At 42.5% G+C, this 24,490-nt stretch overlaps 1 protein-coding gene across 2 annotated transcripts in view; it reads right to left on the bottom strand.

Moving 5' to 3' along the window:
- Positions 1 to 24,490, bottom strand: part of ARFGEF2 (ARF guanine nucleotide exchange factor 2) — a 99,352-nt gene that overhangs the window by 54,779 nt on the left and 20,083 nt on the right. Inside the window, exons 4-12 of one of the 2 annotated variants that reach the window (XM_079944288.1) lie at positions 21,759 to 21,905; positions 20,638 to 20,817; positions 20,045 to 20,279; positions 8,716 to 8,784; positions 6,935 to 7,086; positions 3,131 to 3,261; positions 1,713 to 1,947; positions 984 to 1,083; positions 127 to 266 (exon numbers count right to left, since the gene is read on the bottom strand). In XM_079944288.1, coding sequence (XP_079800414.1) covers positions 127 to 266; positions 984 to 1,083; positions 1,713 to 1,947; positions 3,131 to 3,261; positions 6,935 to 7,086; positions 8,716 to 8,784; positions 20,045 to 20,279; positions 20,638 to 20,817; positions 21,759 to 21,905 — 1,389 coding nt within the window. Of the gene's footprint in view, positions 1 to 126; positions 267 to 983; positions 1,084 to 1,712; positions 1,948 to 3,130; positions 3,262 to 6,934; positions 7,207 to 8,715; positions 8,785 to 20,044; positions 20,280 to 20,637; positions 20,818 to 21,758; positions 21,906 to 24,490 lie in introns of those variants that run through there. The other variant, XM_079944289.1, reaches the window with a different exon arrangement.

Below are 24,490 nucleotides of genomic sequence, written 5' to 3' on the forward strand. Positions count from 1 at the left end.
TTTGTGTTTTTTTCACTGCTGTATCCCCAGCACCAAGGACAGTGCCTGGCACACGGTGACTCTCGAAAAATGTTTACTGAAATGAATGAACTTTAAATTATAAACGAGTGCTCTCAGTGTTTGTACCTGCAGAGGTGTCATTCCCAGCTCGTGTCCACTTCTTCCCTGAGCGATTTTGGATAAATCGTTTACGAGGCGCTCAAAAATGTTAGCAGCATTTAAATCACAGTCGTAGTTGACATAAATATCTACAACACACTGGGCATCTTGGAAAATAACACATGGATATTAGAAATTCTGACTGAACACAGACAGCAGTTACGTTATCTTATTAAATGAGATTCCTCGGTCAAAAACTTTTCCCAGTGAATTACTAACTCAGGCTGGACACACCTCACTCTGGAAATGCATGCTGGAAGGACCAGGAGCATGGAAGGCCCTCTTTCTAGGCCTGCCCTGGTACTAACTGAAATCTTAGGCAGCTGCTTCCACCTCTCTACAGCTCACTTTTCTCATCAAAAAAAGGGAGAACTGCCCGATCCAATTCTTAAAGTTGTGTAACTTTTATGCAGTTACCCAGATAACAAACAGATGCTCGGTTTATAGCTACACAATTGTACAGTGTAAGGGAAATCCACATTTACCTTAGCATCCAATCAAGGGTTGGCAGCACCAAGACCCAGGACCCTGTGACTTACAAACCACGTTCAGCTTGTAGGTAGGGTGACAAGTGTCCTGGTTTTCCAGGATTACGGGGTTTCCCAGGACGTGGGACTTTCCATGCTAGAATCAGAAAGTCCTGGGCAAACCAGTCTGAGTTGGCCATTGGGCTAGCAGTAGCCTTTAAGGTAATGATTTCCTCAGCACTTCATTAAAACTCTAAAAGGAGTTGTTAAAGGTCTTAATCTGGACTTTGGAGAATGAAAGCATCAGAAGTATTTCTGGGCAAGTCAAATAGATGAGCACCCTCAGGGTGAAAATACCTGCACAGATCCTTGTCAGGGTCTGAATGACCATCCACCTGTGCTCAAAAGAACTTGTTGATGTTTCTAAAATGTTCAGGAAAATCTCTTTGAAAAAGACCTATACGACAAGAAGAAGAAAAAGGAGGATACCAATTAATAATTTAAATTAGGGCTCAAAACCCCCAAAGCCTTTGAAGAACAGGCAGAGCCTATGAGTGAAGCAGCCCGGGCAGGAGAAGAGGTGAGGCACACACACTGCTGACCAGCACCGGAACCCTGGGTGGGAAGAGCTAATAGGGTAGGACCACAGTGAACCGAGAACACGGCCCCATCAGAGAGAGCAGCTGCTCCTGAGAAACCACCAAGAGCTGCTACGTGGAAATGCAGGACCGGGGTTGTGGTTTTTTGAGAGAAATCACAAAACTGGATGTTCATGGAGAATCTGATTTCTCAATTTGGAAACTAATTTAAGTTATCCCAAACAACTTATAGGCACATGTTTGGGGACTGAGCCCAACACACAGACCATATGATTTAAACCTTCGGTTAAAATGAAAGGTATACAAGATTTTGGGGCAGTAACTTTTTATGAAAAGGTGTTCTCTTGCTCAAAAAATTCTTCTTTGGGGTACTAGCAAGTAGACTGTGTAACTCTAGTTCCTGGTGACTATGAGGCCAGCAGTTAACGCATTATGCAAAAGTGTCATCAAACTTAAAAAAAAAGAAAAGTCAATTTGGAGTCCTTACCTCTATCTGCATCTTCAAGTGCATTTTAAAGTTTGAAAGAAGAGTAAGAAAAATGGCAAGAGAGAGCTCAAAGACATCAGGCACTGAGGAGACGCCGTTTTTGGACAATGCCACGCAGAGATACTGCTTGATTGCATTGATGAACATCTCGTGAGTCCTGAAGACCGGGCCAGCGTTCTGCAACACGGAGAGGAGGAGCTGCAAGGAAACCACCTTGGAGCGCAGCTCGTGGGATCTGGCGAAGGAAGTGGAAAACAAGGACAGAGCTGAAAGGTGAAATTTTAGAAAGCATGTTTCTTGAGAAGGTCTCACTCCTCTACCAGTGGAGCAGGATTTTCTGAGAAGCCAGGGAGTTGAGAATTGGCAACAGCACCTAAATGTCAAGAGAATGAGGGCAGATGGCATGAGGTGAGTTCTCACAGAACCTGTAGGCCCTGGGAGAACGAGAGCTGCCAACTCTGTCACAAAGCACAGAACCGAGCAGGAGCAAAATAAGTGCACACTGACTCTGGAAAGCTGGTTCTGCAACTAATCTAATAGAACCAATTACTTCACATCCAGCACGTGAGACGAAAACGTCTGTCCCGCTCTACCTTTAGAGACAAGGAGAACAGTGCTCTTCATCCATCTGCCTCATGCTCCCCATCCCGGCCCACAAGGGATGGAAAGAATGGGAAACTTTCATGAGTCTTTTCCCTAACAGTCACCATATTCTTAACAGAAGAGTGAGGATTATTATTAATGACTAATAATGATAATAATAATAGAACTATAAAACTCTCATCAAGTACTAGGCCCTATGCTTGGGATGTCATTCTATCATTTCACATCATTGATCGTGTGAGGTGATTTTCCGTATTCCCATTTTTCAGATGAGGTTTAGTAGCTCATACGGCCATGAAGGTGGACTCAAGTAAGCCAGGGCTGAACACAGCTCCCTGTGGCTCCAGAACTTCTGCTTTGACACTCCACAGCACTACCATCCTTGTGGTACATCCTTGACTCTAAAGGTTTGGCTTCTCTGAGTTGAATCTGGGGCTTAAATCTGTATCCACGAAGAAGTTTCCAATCAGGGTAAGAAATTGAGGTTTGTATGCATCCTGATGGTGGACCCCCAGATCAGGAGATTAATTCATTAGTCAGTAAAAAGAAGATGAATGTTCAATATAATGATTATTTTTAGCACGTAAACCAAGGAAAGGAAAATTGGGCACAATAATCATGGTTGGTGGGAACACAGAGACAATTCATGATGAAAGGACTAGGGGACCTGCATGAGCCTGAAAAAGTTGTAAAACCATCCCGTAAATTCCTGAATTTACACCAACCAGGGGACGAGGCCCTGGGGTTTCTTGGAGCCCCCAAGATCCTTCTGGGTCATTTGGGTTATAGACGGCCAAGACCTGCTGTCTGCTCACTTTGGATCTGGGGGACCTTCGCCCAGGGGTTTCATGGACAGCTTGCAAAGGGAGCGAAACACCAGGAAGGCGTCCTTCTGCAGAATGTGCGAGAACCTGGCGGCCACTGGATGTCCTTGTGCATCTGATTCCTAAGATTAGAACAAACATGAGAAAAATCAAAGGGTCCAAACCAAAGGGTAACTCTTCAAAAATAATAAATGTAATTATCTCATGAAAATTTAAATTATTGGGTGGGCCAAAAAGTGCCTTCAGTTCTTTTAAGTAAAAATAAAAGACACATTTTTTATTTTCACCGAGAACTTTATTGAACAACGTATTCACCCTTTTGTTCCACTACCTTCTGCCATTTTTCAGGCAACTTCATAATTCCATCTTCCCAAAACTTTTTATCTTTTTGAGCAAAGAACTGTTCCAGGTGCCTTTCACAGTCTTCCAGGGAATTGAAATTTTTTCCACTAAGAGAATTTTGTAAAGACCGAAATAAATGGAAATCCAAAGGAGCAATGTCTAGTGAATACGGTGGATGAATCAGAACTTCCCAGCCAAGCTGTAACAGGTTTTGCCTGGTCATCAAAGAAACATGCGGTCTTGGGTTATCCTGACGGAAGATTACGTTTTCTGTTGACTAATTCTGGATGCTTTTTCTTGACAGCTGCCTTCAGTTGGTCTAATTGGGAGAAGTACTTGTTGGAATTAATCATCTGGTTTCCCGGAAGGAGCTCATAATAGAGGACTCCCTTCCAATCCCACCATATACACAACATCACCTTCTCTGGATGAAGACCGGCCTTTGGTGTGGTTGGTGGTGGTTCATTTCGTTTGCCCCACAATCTCTTCTGTTCCACATTATTGTACAGTATCCACTTTTCATTGCCCATCACAATTTGTTTTAAAATAGGAACGTTTTCATTACGTTTCAGTAGAGAATCGCATGCGGAAATACGGTCAAAACATTTTTTTTCCCTTAACTTATGTGGAACTCAAACATCAAAGCAATGAACATAACCAAGCTGGTGCAAATGATTTTCAACGCTTGATTTGGATATTTTGAGTATGTCAGCTATCTCTCGCGTGGTATAACGTTGATTGTTGTCAATTATTGTTTCGATTTGATCACTATCAACTTCAACTGGTCTACCCAAACTGGGAGCATCGTCCAGCGAGAAATCTCCAGCACAAAACTTTGCAAACCACTTTTGACACATTTGATCAGTCACAGCACCTTCTCCATATACTGCACAAATCTTTTCATGCGTTTCAGCTGCATTTTTACCTTTCTTGAAATAATAAAGCATGAAAATGTTGCTTTTTTCTTCCATCTTCAATATTAAAACGGCTACACAAAAATTCACCAATTTTGATTTCTTATTTTTAAATGTCTGCTGATATGACAGCTGTCACATACAATTTAACAAACCTGTTTCAAATGAAGTTAAAGACGACTAAGTGCTACTAGAGCCATCTTATGGAAAAAACTGAACGAACCTTTTCGCCCACCCAGTATTTATTCAATGGGGAAGTGAGGGATGTGGAGGAGGAAACAATATGTCAAAACAGGAGCTTATGGGGGAGTCATTACAGCAATTCTAAAAATTGTTCCTTGTCCTTCAAAAAGTGGGTGTGGGTGGTTTAAAATGATAAACGAGCAAAGGTTAAACCATAAAAAATCCCAAAACAAATATAGGTAATTATTTATATTAGCTTGGGTAAAAAAGGTATTTCTAAGAATATTATTGCAGGATAAATGGGGGAAAAAATGACAGGTGTTTGTTTTAAAATAAACTTCTTTAAATAAAAAAGTAAGCTACATTAGAATTTTTTTAAAATAAATATTTGCAATATATGACAAGGATTAAATCCTCAACATACAAAAAGTTCTCATAATTCTTTCAGGAAATATGGAAACCCTACTCCCAAATGAAAAACAGGCAGAAAGCATGAGTAAACAATTTACCAAGAAATGCCAATAACAGATAAACGAAAATAACCTTACTACTAATTATTAAGGCAGGATCTTTCTTCCATCAGACCAGCAAAGATTTGAATGAATGCTACTGCTCAGTTTTAATGAGGGAATGGGAAAATGAGTGCTGAGAGCCTCCAAGTGGGCAGAAATTCGACCATTGCCCTCCTGGCCACCTAATTTGATGTTAAGGAACAAAAGCCTTAAAGCTCCCAACTCTTGACCCAACGATACCACTTGTGTGAATTTATCATAAAGAATTAAGGATGGGCATAAGATCTATCTACAAGGATGTTCAATGTAGAACTGTCTCCTGTGATTAAACTGAAAATAACCCAAAAACCTAATAGGGAACTGTTACATTATGGTAATCCATGATAGAATTTCACATGGCCATTAAAAACATTAGTTAGACATATATGTACTACTGATGTAAAAAGATGCCCATAAAACAGTGTTGAGTGAACAAAGTTGCAGCCTAGTACATAACACACAAATACCTTGTGTGGATTTAAGTACATCCCTATATAAGTGCATTCTTAATGGGGATGATATAACCCCAAGGGGACTGCTACAGACTGGATGTCTGTGCCCCCTACTCCACCCCAAAATTCACATGTTGAAACCTAATCCTAATGTGACAGTATTTGGAGGTGGGGCCTTTGAGAGGTGATTAGGTCATGAGGGTGGAGCTCTCATGGATGGGATTAGTGTCCTTATTAAAGAGGCCCAAGAGAGCTCCCTCGCCCCTTCTGCCAGAAGGACAGAGTAAGAAGACAGTTATCTGTGAGCCAGGAAACAGACTCTCACCAGACACTGAAACTGCTGGTACTTTGATTTTGGACTTCCCAGTTTCCAGAACTGTGAGAAACACATTTCTGTTGTTTACAAGTCACCCAGTAAATAGTATTCTGTTACAGCAGCCTATACAGACTAAGACAGGGGCAAAAACTGGTTGGGGGCGGGGGCAATGGGTGTGGGAAAAAATCATTCTTTATATGTATAAAGCACAGATATACATACAGTACATAAACAGGTATCTAGTTTACCAATAGCTTTAAAATTTCATGAAACAGGGTGATGAATGGGAAAAATACATAAAAAGGCTCCCGTGTGTGTGTGTGTGTGTGTGTGTGCGCGTGTGCGTGTGTGTGTGTGTGTGTGAGAGACAGATCATTTAAAAGGTTGAGAAACATTGGTGAAAAGGTACAGCGAGAGAGTGGGTTCAGGTGGGATGTTAATATCATTTCTTCCTGTTTTGAATGTTTATATATACTGTTTTCAAGAGAACAAAGCAGCTACCTAAAAAAATAATAATAATGTAGCAGACACATTTAGGGGGGCCCTGAAAGGATGTTAATATACCTCAAATTTAAAAAGCAGGTTACAAAACAGCATGTACGTTGTGTTACTACATTTAAGTGGTAAAAAACATGGGAGGGAGAGAAAAATCGAGAGTATAAGTAGAATGTTAACAAATGTTATCTCTGGGTTAGAAGATTATGGATAACTTCTATTTCCTTATTTTCCTTCTCTGTATTTTCTTATTTTTCTATAATGAATATACACCATTTTGAGAGAAAAGAAAAAGGGCAGGAAATATAAGTTTTTAAAAGTCTGAATAAATACAGTTTAACAACCCTATTATATACCACCAACATTAGCATGTTCCAAGAATGGAACCTGTTAACACAAAGACTATCAGGCCAGGATGGTGTGGCTAAAGAATTGAACAGGGCTTGTTGGTTTTCACTCGCTTCCTCTGATAGAGATTTAATTCTGCATCTTCTAAAACAGTAAAAACCAAAACAAGCCTGATAGGAAGATCACCAACGTACCAGATTATCTGCCGATGACAAGGACTGTCTGTCGTCCGCTATCCCATTGGTCTGTGAGTTTTCGTCAGCTGCTGGGGGCGCGGCATGTTCCTGGCACTCCAGTTCACCCAGGACCCTCTCAGGCTCCGTCAGACTGTGCTTTTGTGCTGCTTCTTAAAATACAATGCAAAAGTCATTACCAAGTTAGTACTTACCCTAAAAGGTGGCCTCACACCAAGAAGAAGTTATTCACATAACTTTCCAGCTACTGCTTTTTCCCTTTCCCTGAGCCACTGCCCTGCTCTGGCTATATGTGTCTATTACCCACAGCCCCACTCCCAGGTGGCTTCCTTCATATTGTGGCCCAGGTCAGTGGTGCCTTCAGAATTGTGCAATACAGCAGTCCTGCCCACCCCTACCTACTTCCAAAGAAGATTAGAACCAGCTAAACATAAAAAGCACCGATTTTTTTTTTAAAAAGGGCTACTAATAAAGGGGTTAGAGAACAAGAGTTACGTAAATGAAAAGAGTTTGATAGTTATGATAGAAAACCTTAGTCACATGAAAAAAAGAAATGTAGACCTGAGCTTCCTGGCAGCCATGTGGAAAAGGAAAAGACAAAGAATTAAATAGATTCCATCATTTAATGAAAGAAAGCATATCTGATGATTAGCAGAACATCTGAACTCTATGAGGAATTTACCATGTGGATCATTATATATTTAAGGGACACCGAACAACTTAATAAGCGTTAACTGTCCATAATGGTTTTTGAAGCATATATTCATTCAACAAATATTTATCAGGCACCTATTATGTGCCCAGCTCTGTGCTAGGGGCTGAGGGATATAGCAGTGAACAAGACAGATAAGTGTTTATTATGTGAGAACTTCTTGCATTGGCCCCAGGAAAAAAAAAATCTAAAGGTATTATTTTAAAGACATTTCTATAAAAAGTTAAATAATGAAATCTATGAATATAGTTTGGTGGTACCCTAAATTAATAAAAGGATAGGGCTTAGAGCAGTGGGTCAAACTTCTTTGACCATGACCCTCACTAAGAAATACATTTTAACAGTCATGACCCAGTTATACACATGTGCACATAAATAAATCACTGAAACATGTTTCATGAAACAATGCTTAACATTACTAGATGAGTCACATTCAGCTTGCATCTATTTTCATTTTATTCTCTTCCATTTAGAAAACGCTGATTGCAACCCACTAATTTATTGACTTTTCAATCCATTAGTGGTTTATTGGCACTGGAGCTGAGTGTTCAGCACATAACCACTGACCTGAAATTTTGGGTAAAAACAAAGGAAAAATCATCTGATAATCATTCCGAGCTATACAAGGTTAATTCCACTGAAACTACACCAAAAACTGAGGGAGTTAAGAATGAAGTCTAACAAAATGAACAAAGCCTCCCTGTGCATCTGATACCTGCTGACGTGGGGATGGTCCCCTGGATACATCAATGGCTGGCCAGGAAAATTCACCACCTCAGGGCTCCCCGTCCACTTCTGGAAAAACCTGGCTGTATACAGGAGTGGCCCTCTGCATCTTCATGTGGAGCACCCAACTCTTAACATTGTCAGACTGTGCTTCTTGAACCCAACCCGAGTGAGAATAATGCCAATCACTAACGACAAGTAATTTCTGAATTCCATATGAAAGGTGGGCAGACAGGGGCAGACTCAGTTTCCATGAGTTTACTGGGGGTGGGCACTAAAATACCTGGCTGGGGACTTCTATGAAGGAACGAGTAGGAGGAAAGGCTGGGGTCTTGGTTCTTACCTTTAACTGCAGACGTGACCACATCTTCTAAGATCTCCTTCACCACTTCCTGAGCTCCATCTTCGATCCCTACACATACACCAAATACACAAATGCAAACACATACGTGTGGGCATTTCCAGGGAAAACTAAGGAAGGTGGAGAAGGAGATTACGAGTCGCAGTCGGAAGGCAAGGGTACAAATAAGCCCTCTCCAAAGCCAAATCTGATTGTGTCCCAGGAAATCTGGAAACTCAGAGGCAGCATCTGCTATGACTCGGTTTTCCCTCTGTGGAACACTAAGACCTCGCTGTCTTATACATTCGTCCTTCCTGAGTCACAGCTGCTGGCCCAGGGCCCTCTCTACCACCCCGGCTTGGAGACAGGAGCTGGACTGTATCCAGCTATAGTTCCTGGCAGAACAGAAGAAGCAGCTTCATCTTGTCCCTTCACCTCGTGTACCACAGAGCCCTGGTAAATGACATGCCTTCTGCTGCTTTGTTTTCCCACACTGTAAGCCCAGAACTTAGCATGAGATTTCTAATGTGACAGTTGAGAATTTACTAAATTTTAAATTGAGTTATTCTATAAAATGTTAACTGTTTAAGTGGAAGAGGTTTGGTACCAGTTGTTTTTGTAGAAAACTAGTTCTGGGAGAACTAGTAAACAGCACTTGACTAGACTTTTGGAAGCAAATATTACTGATTTATAAAACATCACTGACAAAAAGACCATCATGTTAAATAAACAAAACCAAAATAACCCTTTAAATTCTTCCTTAACGAGGATTTTCAATCAGGCCACTATTTTTATGAGTTCTGTGCTTGGTCCACTAGATCCTGCAGAAGCAGCACCAAGTATTTTCATTGAGCACTTAACTCATGTGAAAGAAAAATGTTGCCCCACATATCATATCAGTAAACAAAAGATGTTGCAGCCAACAAGCCACCAGAGTCGCCCCCTACGGTAAGCCCCGGGGGAACTCAGGATGGAGACAAATGACACCACGCCCTCAGCCACTGCAGCCACCTCCAAAGGGTGCACCCTAAGGGGACTCAGGATGGGAAAGCACAGTATACTGGCCCCAGATAGTTAAGGTGCACATCAAAGGAATGACTTCAATGAGCCCAGACTCTTGCATCTTCCCATACACAGAAAAGTACTCAATTCATTAACTTGAGATATCTGGTTTTCTTTAATTAACAGTAATATTTTGAAGTTCCGACTACCTGGTCTTTGTTGCAAAAACTCCTCTATACCCTGGCTCCTCCCTGATCTCTTCGGAGCAGGCCTGCAGAGAGGCTGTGTCCTGGCTTAAGTCCTCAGGTTTGTCCACCAATAAAACATAATTCTCAACTTTTATTCTCAACTGTGCATTTTTTTTCAGTCGATACTCACCGTAACTATTTATTTATTCTCCACCACCCAGCTTTACTGAGGGCTAATTGACAAATAAAACCATCATAATTATTTAAATGGGTAAGTAACTTTATGTGGAAAATACTGATGTTATATGCTTTTCTTAGAGGGCAAAAAAGAACTTGAATGGAAGTTAGAAAAGTCCGCAGCCACAGGCAAAATCTTCTAAACCTGTTTTTTCATCTAAATAAGATGATTTAGTCTACATCAGTGTTACTCATACTTCAGTCATTCTCACACAACCTTCACAATTTTTGCCATTTTCATGCACCACTTATATTATTATATTTATTACACACATATTTACATACACTTTTTTTTGGGGGGGTACCAAATTACTTTATTTGAAGGAATGGTACTAAGGAAAGGACTTGTAGATATTTTGGTACATACATACATATTTAACAGTGCTCTTTAACTCACCTTAAACAGTAACTAACATTCACAAAATCACAGGCTTCACACGCTAATCATACTTTCTGAATGCGTGTTAAAATAAACATACAACTATTAAAATAAAAACCATTCACCTATGAGCCGTCTAAGATCTCATCTACGCCATGATTTGGTAAACAAATGGCTAGATATTTCCAAGTTCCTTTCTAGTTCCAACATTCTCTTATGCTATGATTTAACAGAATTATGATGACAGTTCCTAATCTGTTAGTCCCTTGTACACATTCAACACCCAAGAAATATCAGCCTGATGCATACATTTCATCAGAGGAGCTGCAGGCTTGATGAGTTAAATCAGAGGCTGGGAAGTGGTGGCTGCCGGGTACATCTGGTCTGCAGATACGCACTGTTTAGCCTATACCCTGCTTCCCCCCACCCCCAAACTTTAGTGAGCTATAAGTGACAAGAATTATATATATCTAAGGTGTATGACTTGATGATTTGATATATGCATACACTGTGAAATAAACACTACAAACAAGACAATTAACATATTCATCACCTCACATAGTTACCTTATTTTTTTCCTTTTTTTTTTTCTGATGAAAACACTTAAGATCTACACTCAGCAAATTTCAAGTGTATAGCACAGTACTGTTAACTCTGGTCACACAGTTGTACATTAGATCTCCAGAACTTATCCATGTTGCATAACTGAAACTTTGTACCCCTGACAAACATCTCCCCATTTCCCCAGCCACCTTTCTACACTATCTCTATGAATCTGACTACTCTAGGTACACCTCATATAAATGGAATCATGCAGTATTTGTCTTTTTTGTGACTGGCTTCTTTCACTTAGTATAATGCCCTCCAGGTCCATCCATGTTGTTACAACTGGTGGGATATCCTTTTTTAAGGCTGAATAAGATTTCACTGTATGTATATAACCACATCTTCTTTTTCCATTCATCTGTTGATGGGCACTTACGTTGTTTCCATATCTTGGTTATCGTGAATAATGCTGCAATGAACATAGGAGTGTAGATTATCTCTTCAAGATCCTGATTTCATTTCCTTTGGCTACATACTCAGAAACAGAATTGCTGGATCATAAAATATTTCTATTTTTAATTTTTTGAGGAACCTCCATACTGTTCTTTTTTCTCTCCATACTGTTTTTTGTAACAGCTGTACCAACTTACATTCCTACCAACGGGGTACAAGGGTTCCCTTTTCTCTACATCCCCTCCAACTCTTTCTGATGAAAGTCATTCTAACAGACATGAGGTGGTATCTCATTGCGCTTTGGATTTCTATTTTCCTGGTTATTAGTGAAGTTGAGCACCTTTTTAAATGTCTGCTGACCATTTGTATGTCTTCTGAGAAATGTCTATTCAGGTCCTTTACCCATTTCTCAGTGGGCTTATTTGTGGTTTTTTACTCTTGTATGACATTTTGGATGTTAACCCCTTATCAGATATATAGTTTGCAAATATTTTCTCCCAATCCATAGGTTGCATTTTCACTCTGTTGATTGTTTCCTTTGCTGTGCCTATGCACTGCTTTCTAAAACTTCTGAATTAGCTGTGAACATTTAAAAACTGGGAGACATGTCATAAAAATCCAGATCTCGCTTCTATTTAAAGAAAAAAAAAGAATATCTGGTAACACTGGCCCCAACCGGCTAGAACCAGGAGCAGCTGTCCCCTTTAGCCAGGGCATGAACTCTGCAGATGTCCTGCTGCCTCATTCCATGCCGCTCCCAATTGTCTATCCTCCTTGAGGTCAAGCACAGAGAGTAGGAAAGGAACACATGCCTAGTAGCATGTCTCTGACAAGAGCGGTAAAAATGGAAGACTGACAGGGTAGGGTGTTTTAAGAACCTCAGAGAGAAAATGTTCCTCAACACAGTGATTGAGAGTGAGGGCTCTGGAGCCAGTATGCCTGGTTCAGATCCCGCTCTACCACTTCCCAATGTGGGAACTTAAGTAACTGCCCCGAGCCTTGGTTTCCTCAGCAGTAAACAAGGATGATTACAACAGCACCTACCTCACAGGGTTTGTGAGAACTGGATAAGATAAAACACGTAAAGCGTTTAAGATGATGCCTGAAAAGAAGAGCACTCAAACGTTAATTTTTCTTAGGCCTGCGTGTTTTATGTGTAGAGCGTAATTGCATTAAGACATTCACGATGCCCTGGTGATAGAAGCTTTCTCGTTTCTGCCATCTGCCTGGCCCTGGAGACTAAGTCCATATTGAAATTTCCCAACTAGCCATGTTGAAAGCACTTTCAGTTAGCTAAAGCCTTCACTATCTTTCACTCCTACAGAGAAAAGTAAAATTTCCATTTCAACATGGATCTCCCCTTTCCTTCACTGCTGTTTTTCCATTTAAACAGCATCAGGATCACCATTTTTTTGAGGGATAAGAGTGTTTAACCTATCTTCCTTGACAGGCTGGATCCGTACCAGCACCCATTCAAAATTAAAATAGTCTCAGGCTAGGAAGGGGTGGGGAGTCAGGAAGTCCAGACTCCCGTGGAAGGTTCCTGCAGAGGGCGCTGTTGCTGAGGAATCCCACTAGCGGCCCAGAAGCAGCAGGACTCCACACAGGAACCCTGGGCCGCTTCCCCTGCTGACATGACCGCCTGCAGGGCTCAGAAGAGGCTTTCCTGGATGGTGTAATGACCACCAAGAAGGCTGCTGTGTTTAAGTTTCAAGCCTGCTGTGAAAATGTGGGACAACCAAATCAAATCAAATCCTTGCAAAGTTCTGAGTACACTTAAAAAACACTGGTTTTGCTGGTTTGCGGGGAAGTCCAGCGGCCACCACCTGGCCGTTACTGATTAGGTAACAGACCCTACCTGTTCCACAGACTCTGTCCCCAAGTAAAATAAGATAGACACCTTGACTAGGTTCTGATTGGAGAAAACCTTGCTGCCACCCCCTCCCTAGCCAGCTAGACAACAACCCCTGAGGCAGGCACTGCCAGTTACCTAACTCAGATCCTTCTTCCTCAGAGAGCTCTATTTCTGTTTTGGAAGGGGCTGTGCCTACATTTCCTGGCCTTCCTAGTAGAAAGGGTGGCCATGTGACCCAGTTTTAGCCAATGAGGGGCAAGCCTAAGTAACGGAGATGGCACAGGCTTCCAGGAAGGCTCCTTAGAAGGGGCGTGACTCGGCTAGGAGTCCTTTAGTCCATAAAAAAGAAGGAAATCTTGCCATTCGTGAAAACATGGATGGACCTAGAGGGTATTATGCTAAGTGAAATAAGTCAGAAAAAGACAAATCCTCTATGTTTTCACTTATATGTGGAATATAAAAAACAAAACAAATGGACAAATATAACAAAACAGAAATAGACTTACAGATACAGAGAACAGACTAGTGGTTGCCACAGGGGAGGGGGGTGGGGTATGGGGTAAAATAGGTGAAGGAGATTAAGAGGCACAAACTACCACTTATATGATAAATAAGTCACAGGGATGTAATGCACAGCACAGGATACACAGTCAATAATATTGTGATAATTGTGTACAGTTTGTTGCCTCTAAAAATATCAAATCACTATGGTGTACACCTGAAACTAATATCAGGTGGTAAGTCAGTTATACTTCAATTAAAAAAATAAAAATTAGTCAGTCAAAGATCCTTACTCTCATGGTACTTACATCTTAGCTAGGATAATAAATAAGTAAATTATACTTTCTGCTACATGCTAGGGAAAAAGTAGAGTGGGAGAAGGGAGACCAGGAGTTAGAAGGGGCAAGTGTGTGCATGCGGTGACAATGAAATATGACATACACCTGTTTCCTAGAAACAAGGCTTTGGTGATGTCCAGCATCTAAGCATTTGGTAACACGTAAGAAAACTAAAGGGAAAAACCAAGGCATAAGGCTGTTTGCTGTCACATTCTGGCCACACACCAATACGGTTCCTCAAATGTATGAAATACATTGGACAACTTATTGTCCCAAAATAAATGTCCATTACACAGCTAATAAAAATGCTATAAACCAATGAGCTGCAAAACCTCCCTGTAAAGCAGGCTGTGTCAAAAACAAGTCAGAAAGAAGGGGGACCTGTGGGTACATTTTGTTGTTTTGATAAAGAGTTAGCCTGAGAACTTTTGTTTGTTTGTCTGTTTAAAGCTATTTTAGTTTTTTTTTTTTTTTGGCCAGGCAGCACTGTGCAGCATGCGGGATCTTAGTTCCCCGACCAGGGATTGAACCCACGCCCCCTGTAGTGGAGGCGTGGAGTCATAACCATTGGACAGCCAGGGAATTCCCCAGACCCTTTTTTTTTCTGGTCAACAAAAATAAGAAAATTCCTAAAGCAGAGGATCTGGTATCATTAACATGGAAAACAGACTCACGTTATCCTACTGCACTGTTCCCATTAACTTCAAGTCTGATTACCATTTGAAATATTTGTAATTTTTTTCTCTAAACTAACTCATTTTTTAAGCTGAAACTTATATGAAAGATAATAACAACAAACACTTATAGAGCCCTAAGTGCCAGACACTGTTCTCATTAATTCTCACAAACCTATAAGTACCAGTTGTATTCTCATTTTAAAGATGAGGAAACTGAGGCTCAGAGAGGTTAAAGATTTTGCTCAAGGTCACAGAGCTACTAAGTGGTCAGTTATGATCTGAACCCAGGCTGTCTGATCAGAACCTCCACACTAGCTGAGGGAGGATACATTTTCTCTATTTTGTAGTACCTAAGAGTTGGGTTGTTTTTCCCTTAAAGAATGGGTTGCAAGATGAAAAAAGTGAGCTAAGAAATCTGTGAACACACTGGTAACTCTGTACCTACAACAGCTACATATTAGCTGTATACATGTAAAAATGCTAAAGTCTAATGCTGGGAGTTAAATAGTCAGAATCTTAAAAATAAACTTAGAAGAAAAGGGGAAGTGACTGCTCGTGGGTACAGGGCTGGGTGTGATAAAAATGCTCTAAAACTGATTGTGGTGACTGTTGCAAACTCTGTGACCATACTAAAAAGAACTGAACTGTACATTTTAAACGGCTGAACTTATGGAATGTGAATTGTATTTCAATCAAGCTGTTTTTCAAAAAATTGACGAGAATAGCTGGGCCATCGGAGGGGTGTGAATGGACAAATGGGGTGAGGTCCCAAGGGAAGGCTGCTGGCCATGCCCTAAAATTCACATAAGCTAGCATGTCACAGGCTCAGAAATCTCATTTTGCGAATTTACAAAGAGCTATCTGATCCACTTCTTGCTCAGGCCGATAAGACTGACAAATTGTAGATTTATCAACTTGGGATGAAAAACTGCTGAGGGGAAAAAGATGCTCTGGTCTGTCGGTGAATTGTCACCCACACATATTTCACTGGGAGGCACATTATCCCAAGAAGGCCCAGGAAGGGTTCCCAGTAAAGCAGGACAACGTATGTGGAGCACCCAGGTAGCAAGCACCACTCCTGGCACAGTGACTGCTTAGCCAGGGGTGGCTACGTGACGGCCATTCCACAGGATGGAACCCGCAGGAGAGCTGGATGTGTCGTTCTTTCTTTAGAGCCACATCTGGAGAAGTGGAAGCCAGTCACTCTTTGTAAGGGTGACGGTGCACCTCCATTCTGACCTACCATTGGCAGGTTTGGGTCTGATTTCTCCAGGCAATCTGATGCCCACGTTCTTGGGAGAAGCCTCACGGGGTTTATCATACTGGCAACAAAATCCACAGCAATATACTAGGTGTAAAGCATACTTTGTTAGAACAGAATTTTAAGTTAAAAAAATGTATTTACTGAATATGTGTGCTGGGCACCAGACCAGGTGTTGGGAATATTGTGGTAAACAGGGTGGCCAAGGTCTTAGACCAGGAGCAAGTGAACACAAACTCTTCAGTGATTTGGGGTAGTAATAAGTGCTATGAGGGGGACTTCCTTGGTGGGGCAGTGGTTGAGAATCCGCCTGTCAATACAGAGGACATGGGTGCGAGCCCTGGTCCAGGAAGATTCCACATGCTGTGGAGCAACTAAGCCCGTGTGCCACAACTACTGAGCCAGCGCTCTAGAGCCCACGAGCCACAACTACTGAAGCCTGCGCACCTAGAGCCTGTGCTCCGCAACAAGAGAAGCCACGACAATGAGAAGCCCATGCACCACAATGAAGAGTAGCCCTCCCCGCGTACAGCAACAAAGACCCAATGCAGTACAGCAAAGGACACCATAAACAAGATGAAAAGACAACCCTCAGAATGGGAGAAAATATTTGCAAATGAAGCAACCAACAAAGGATTAATCTCCAAAATTTACAAGCAGCTCATGCAGCTCAATATCAAAAAATCAAACAACCCAATCCAAAAATGGGCAGAAGACCTAAATAGACATTTCTCCAAAGAAGATATACAGATTGCCAACAAACACATGAAAGAATGCTCAACATCATTAATCATTAGAGAAATGCAAATCAAAACTACAATGAGATATCATCTCACACCGGTCAGAATGGCCATCATCAAAAAATCTACAAACAATAAATGCTGGAGAGGGTGTGGAGAAAAGGGAACACTCTTGCACTGTTGGTGGGGATATAAATTGATACAGCCACTATGGAGAACAGTATGGAGGTTCCTTAAAAAACTAAAAATAGAACTACCATACGACCCAGCAATCCCACTACTGGGCACATACCTTGAGAAAACCATAATTCGAAAAGAGTCATGTACCAAAATGTTCATTGCAGCTCTATTTACAATAGCCAGGACATGGAAGCAACCGAAGTGTCCATCGACAGATGAATGGATAAAGATGTGGCACATATATACAATGGAATATTACTCCGCCATAAAAAGAAATGAAATTGAGTTATTTGTAGTGAGGTGGATGGACCTAGAGTCTGTCATATAGAGTGAAGTAAGTCAGAAAGAGAAAAATAAATACCGTATGCTAACACATATATATGGAATCTAAAAAAAAAAAAATGTTCATGAAGAACCTAGGGGCAAGATGGTAATAAAGACGCAGACCTACTAGAGAATGGACTTGAGGATACGGGGAGGGGGAAGGGTAAGCTGGGAGAAAGTGAGAGAGTGGCATGGACATACATACACTACCAAACGTAAAATAGATAGCTAGTGGGAAGCAGCCGCATAGCACAGGGAGATCAGCTCGGTGCTTTGTGACCATCTAGAGGGGTGGGATAGGGAGGGTGGGAGGGAGGGAGACACAAGAGGGAAGAGATATGGGGACATATGTATATGTATAACGGATTCACTTTGTTATAAAGCAGAAACTAACACACCATTGTAAAGCAATTATACTCCAATAAAGATGTTAAAAAAAAAAAAGACCCAATGCAGCCAATAAATAAATAAAATTATATATATTTAAAAAATCTGCCGCTGGACTAAAAGGAAAATAAAGCAACCTTACAACGGATGAAAAAAAAATGCTATGAGGAAAATAAAAGAGGATGATGGGACAGAGTGATGGGGAGCTTCAGAGAGAGGGATCAGTTAGAACTGAGAGACCTGAAGACAAAGGGGGGGACAAGGAAGGGACAGTAAGTGTGAAGGCACCAAGAGCAAGCACCACACTTTCAAGAACCAGAACCACTATCGCAAACAAGGGGAAAGGAAGTAAAAGAAGGGTGTAGGGAGGTGGGTGGGGCCAGGCCACACAGGGCCTTGGAAGCCGTGGGGATGGGGCAGGCATAGACTTCACTCTGAATGGGACGGGATGGGAAATTATCAGAGGGCTTTAAGCAGAGGGGTGGTGGTGATCTAATTCATGCTTTTAAGAGATCACTTTGGCTGCCATGTGGAAAATGGGCTGTAGTGGAAGGACGTTCTTACAGCTCAGAGAGACTTGCTTTTACATCTGCACAGCTATGCTTACTACAGTCTGTTTAAATATTAATATTGATTGATTGAGCACAGTCTGATAAAGGTTACAGTAAAAACCTTCCTGGTCCTTGCCCTGAGAGTTAATAAGGCAAAGACGATGACACATACAGAGGGTGGGCCAGGACTTCCTGAGCACCTTCCAAGACACATGACAGTGGGACTGAGTAGCCTGCAACAGTGTTCACACGAGACACACATGTAGTTCTTTGTGGCAACTTTTTCTTTGATCCTTGCCTTGGGTAAACTGATACAGAGCAACATGCCAGCAACAACACTTGGTCTGTTCCTACCTGTGCCAAGCACTGGTAAATTACAGATGAACAAAAACTGCTCAAGTATGGTCTCTTTGGTAGCGAACATACCATCAACAGACGTCATTACCAATAATGGGGCAGAAAAAGATATGAGACCAATTATAAAGGCAGGTCAGACATATATACGCTACCATGTATAAACCAGATAACTAATGAGAACCTACTGTATAGCACGGGGAGAAAAACAACACAATCTGTTTGTAGACATATATTAAGTTAACCTTAAAAATGCGTCCCAATATACAGTAGGTGCAGAAAAATACTGTTTGATTCCACTTATACGAAATACCTAGAATAGTCAAATTCATAGTCAGAAAGTACACTGATGGATGCCAGGGGCCAGGGGGTGGGGAGGGGAATGGGGAGTCAGTGTTTAATGGGGACAGAGTTTCAGTTCAGAAAGGTGAAAATTTCGGGAGACGGATGATGGTGAGAGTGGCACAACAATGTGAAATGTGCTTAGTGTCACTGAATTGTACAGTTAAATATGGTTGAAATAGTATGTTTTATATTATGTGAATTTTACCACAATAAAAAAACATTAAAAAAAAAAGATGGGTCAGATACTTCACTGTAGAGCCGTCAGCTAGAGCGAAGAATTATTTGGCAGAATCACTTGGCAAGAAGGTACATTCTTGAAAAATATATGAACTTAGGATCTGGTTTGTACAAATTGCCCAGAGAGAGATGCAAACATTCAGAAATATATGACAACCCAGACCAAAATTTCATGCCTAATGTTTTACTTACTTTAAGACTATCACCAGGTGTGGAATATAGCTTTCAATTAAAAAAGCAAACACAACCAAATAGTGTACTTGGTCTCAGAAGAAGAAAACAAAGCTACCTGTTTATCTGTTTCTCTATGAATCCACCCACCCACCCACCTTCTGGCTCCCTTCACAGATGTCCGTAAATAGCAACTAACTGTCCGGCAGTGGGCAAAGCACGGAGATCCTGTGGATACGAGACAGAGGAGGTCCTTGTCCTCCTCTGGGAGATAAAACAGACACTGAACGATCAACTACCCAAACGATTAACTCCTGGGAGACAAATGCTCCAAAGTGAACCCACGGCACTGAAGTTGACATCAAGTAGCAGTGGCTACATATCAATACATTCCAGGAACTATCCAAAGAAAAGTGCACAACTGACAACGTGATCTGAGACACCATGCCTCACTGGCTGTGTTTCGTAAGAGAAAAGCGAAAGGGAAGTCAAGGGGGAGGCCCAGAAATAGAAGAGCTGCTATCAGAGGTTTCCTGCGATGACTCCAGACAACTCTTTCACCTGCCCCTCGGATACAGGATGGACAGGGAAGCGCATGGGCCGTACCTGATAGCGACGGGTCTCTCTCTCTGGGCACATCTCCATTCTCTGCGCTCACTTTTCCAGAACCACTCCTGCCATGTTCACCATTGGTTAAATCTGTCTTCTCAGGAGTTGTTGGTTTGCTGTGTGCCTGGCTCTGTTTCAAACGATTGAACTTTGGGGACACTGCTGCAGCTTGGATCACAGGGGACTGGGGTTTCGAATGGATTGGTTTTTCCAATTCTCTGGCCTCCTGCAACTGAAAGGCAACGAAAAAGGGATTCAATCTAAATGGATCCAGCATTTTGATAAGGAACAGAAAATACGCCAGCCTGTTGCATAAAAAATTTCCAAACAGAAGGATAGAATTTTAAAAAGGAAATAAATTCCTGCAGCAAACTCAAAGCAAATTCTGAATGCAAATTTCAAAACCCATGCTAGATTCTCTCTCTGCTTTTTAAAGCAAGGATAAAAACAGAGTGCAGAGAACTCAGAGGAGGAAGGGATTGATTTTAAAATGCTATGAATCTTCACCAAGCACCGAGGCCACACATGAAACAGTTCACAGCATGGGATGGTGTCCCGCCCCCCGGCAGCTGATAACTGCTACCGCTCACCACTTGGTTTTCCATGCGGGTGAAAATGACGTTCAGCATCTGAGTGAGAGTAGCCTTGGCAGTGGTTTGATTGATGAGATTTTTGCTGGCCAAATAGATATTGTAACATGTCCTGACCGTCTGCAGGATAGTACCCTCGTGAATTTCAATGTGCGGGGACGTCACTGCAGTCAGAAGAGCCTAAAACAGAAATCCGCAACCTTCACCTTCACGAGCACCCACCTCCCATCCCCTCACAGCCAAACTTTTCTACACGGTTTGGCTTTGTTTTTAATTTGGTTTGGTTTAAGAAGATGGCTCTGCAAACTAAACTGGATGATTAGTACCAAAAACCAACCCCCTACTGCTTTGAGTTTAAACACAATTATTAACTCCATAGAATACAAGTCATTTAAAGTACATAAGTTGCGCTGAAGTGGGCTTTCTATCAGCTTACTTTTTAAAAAGCCAAAAATACAGACTTGTCTCAGGAGGGAAAGTGCTCCAACTTGATCTCACCTACACCAATCACAAAATATACATGTTTTGATGGGGGGGGGAGGGTCAGTTTCGGAGTTCCCTGGTGGGTTTTCAAGGGAGCTTCAGGAAAGGTGTGGCTAACAGGGAGCTCCCTCACAAAGCTAATACATCCAGGATTTAAGATTTGAAACACTGACTGCACCCATCCTGATCGGTTCTCTGACAAGCAGATGGGACCACCCCATGCCAAACCATTCCTGGCAGCAGAAATGGAACAGGGCGAAGGAAAGGGAGGGTAAGAGGACGGGGCAAATTGGTGATAAAAGTATCAACACGAGGACCTGCTGAGAAATGGCAGTCTGGGAATCCAGAATTTCGAGGGGAAAGAGCAAAGGATTTGAAGTCAATTTAATTCACAAGCAATTTATGTAGTTATCAGCGGAACTGTTTACTTTGAAAACACACCTGGTTCCACTCTTCTTGTCTCAGTCCATGCTAATCAGTTCTGACACTTAACAAAAGATCTAAGTGATGCTTACATTTTTCTGTTCCAGCTCAGCACCTCCTGAGACAACTAACACATGGTAAATTAGAAAGCCAAATTCCCAAGGGCGATGAGCTTTCTCATTTAAAATCCAGACCAGGCAGACAGACAGAAATACCTTAATTATTTGTAACTGAACTCCTTCATCGGTCTGAGGGCCTTGAAAACAATTGCAAATGGTTTCAACAATCCTGTCAATCAGCCGCTTCCCGGGGGCTCCACTGTCGGGGGCATTGCCGGTGATGTGCCCATATGCGATGAGTTTCTAAACACAGAAATCATAGACATGAGAAGTTTCTGCCAGGCCAGGGCTGAGGCCGCCCACAGCAGTAAGAGGCAGGCAGTGGGCTCAGCCTTTAACTTCCGGTTCCCACACAGATCTCTCTGCTCTCCTGGGTGCAGGAGGCACAGCCACCCTGAGAGCGTAGCATCCAGCCTGACTCCCGATGGCAGAAGAGCCCACAATGGTGGAAAAGCACGTGTAGAACAGCCCCCAGCGCAAAATCACTTGTGTAAAAAATGGAGCGATTAAAAACTATACATAATAGAGACGGAAAGTAGTCAGCGGCTGCCTAGACCTGGGGGGATCCCAGGGAAACAGGGAGTGACTGCTGATGAGCAAAAACGGGGCTTCTTTCTGAGGATAAGATGGTCTCTAATTAGATTGTGGTGAGGGCTCCACAACTCTGTCAATGTACGAAAGTCACTGAACTGTGTACCTCAGATGGGTGAATTGTATGCATGTGAATTATATCTCAAGCTGCTAAAAAACTTTTTTTTTTTTCTAACAGTAAGATACATAAAAAACTAATGATAACATGGTTTGCTTGAGCGCAGGGAGAACTAAGCAGCTGTAGGCAGGGGTGGGACTAACACATTTTGTAGAGCAGGCTTTCATTCTTTTTGAATGTTGAATCAAACCATGTTGGTGTATTTTCTATTCCAAAAATTAAAGTAAAAAAACTAACTGACTTCTGTACCTACGTTATCAAACTGCATGTCACCCGTGCGGCAGCCTCTTCAGATGAGGCTGCTTGAGCTATGCCCTCTCGGTCAGGTGACAGATCAGTTTGGACAGGGGCCGCCTGCCTGCCTGGGCCACCTCACGCCTGACCTGGATTTCGTCAGGGACAATCTGAGAGCTGGAAGGGAACTCAAAGGTCAGGATGGTTTCAAAGCCTGGCTGAGATTCATGGTCACCTGAGGGAGCTCGTTACAAATACAGATTCCTGGACCTCAACACAAACTTCCTCTAACAGAACTTGTTGGGTGGAGCCCAGGAATCGGTTTTTCTCCAAGTCTTCCAGGTTATCCTGATGGCTGACCACATAAAAAGAACCACTCATCTGCTACAAGCCCTCTGGGATCTGTGAATTCTAAGGCACCCTCTGCTTCCAGTGACTTAGTACAGACTCTGACAAATGCTGTTCTGTTCTTTATTTTTTGGTTTCTGGCGTGTCACATTCTTGATCTACCTGCCCAGAGAGACACAGCTCCTGAGGCGATCCACAGTGCCGCCACCACTGCAACAGGAAGATGCGCCGCCCTGCGGAGGCCAGATGCCGTTTCTCAATGGCTCTTCCCCATCATTAGCCTCGAAAGCGCCGCCATTCAATAAGCAGGAAGAAAAACAGATGGAAAGAGAGTGACTGAGAGCACAAATACGACATTGCTGGATCAAGTGACCGAGTGAGCAAAAGAGAGGCCTGCACACACTCTGCTGCTCAAGACCAACCCCAGAGAGCTCCAGACGGAGGCGGGGAGGTGCTCAAGTGTGTTTTTGAAGAACAAGTCCAGATGCCTTTTACCTCATCTGCTCTCATCACTGCTCCCCATGCGGGCTTCCAGTGAGGGCAGCGCCAGCCGCCTGGTAAATAAGCTCTGGTGCCGGCCACCTGGTAAATGAGCTCTGCTTTTGGACACTGCTGACTCCTTACTCCTAATGGACTCAAGTCCGTTTTGAGTACTGGGTTATGAGTGGGATGGTCTATGAGCTCCTAAAATGTGAATGCTGAAAAGCAGGCCCCACAGAACCCAACACTGACGGTGCAAAGCAAAGATGGAGGTGAATTACAGATGTTTAAATCAAATATAAAAAAAGATTGGAAGTATTCGCCCCTCTATGCCCTCCTTAAAGGGCACGTTACCGTTCCAATGGAAAAGGGTTTTAAGTATAATTTTACTCCCTTGTGAGGCAGGGCCGGAAGAAAGCAGAGTTCCTGCAGCCTGTGGGTCTTTCTAGTTCTGCCTTCTCACCCTTCCTTGTACCGGATGTTGTCTTGGCACTGGGGGTACAACAGTGATAAGACAGTCCTTTTTCTCACAGGGGCAGAAGCGTGCTTGGCAGGCTCACTTGAGGAAGGTGCTCTGCACAGTGAGTGAGGTAGAAAGTACTAGCAGGTGTAAGCAAAGGATGGACATGATGGGATACATTTCTAAAGGCTCCGCCCGGCTCCTGAGTACGGAACAGGCTGGAGGGCAACAGCAGTGGAAGCTGGGCACCCATGATGAGGCCACCTCAGCTGTCTAGGGGGGAGATGCTGGTGGCTTGGACCATGAGGGACTGACAGAGATGGAGAGTAGAAGTTCCTGTCTTATTTTTTGCTGATGCGAAGCAGGGATGGGAAGAAGGGCAGAGGAGGGAGGCCTCTGGGCAGCTGGCTCACTGATACTTGTGTCCAAGGAGGCTGCTTGCACAGGGATGCTACTTGTCAATGCCCCTCTAGACGGGGAGGGATAAGTAAGATGGTTGCATAACACATCATTTATCAGTCCACAGGAATGCCCTCAATTTGCATGTAGTGTTCTGGCATTAAAAACACTGGTGTAAAAAGCAAGCCACAGAAAAAT

This window comes from Stenella coeruleoalba (assembly GCF_951394435.1).
Source record: "Stenella coeruleoalba genome assembly, chromosome: 15".
Taxonomy (NCBI): Eukaryota; Metazoa; Chordata; class Mammalia; order Artiodactyla; family Delphinidae; genus Stenella; species Stenella coeruleoalba.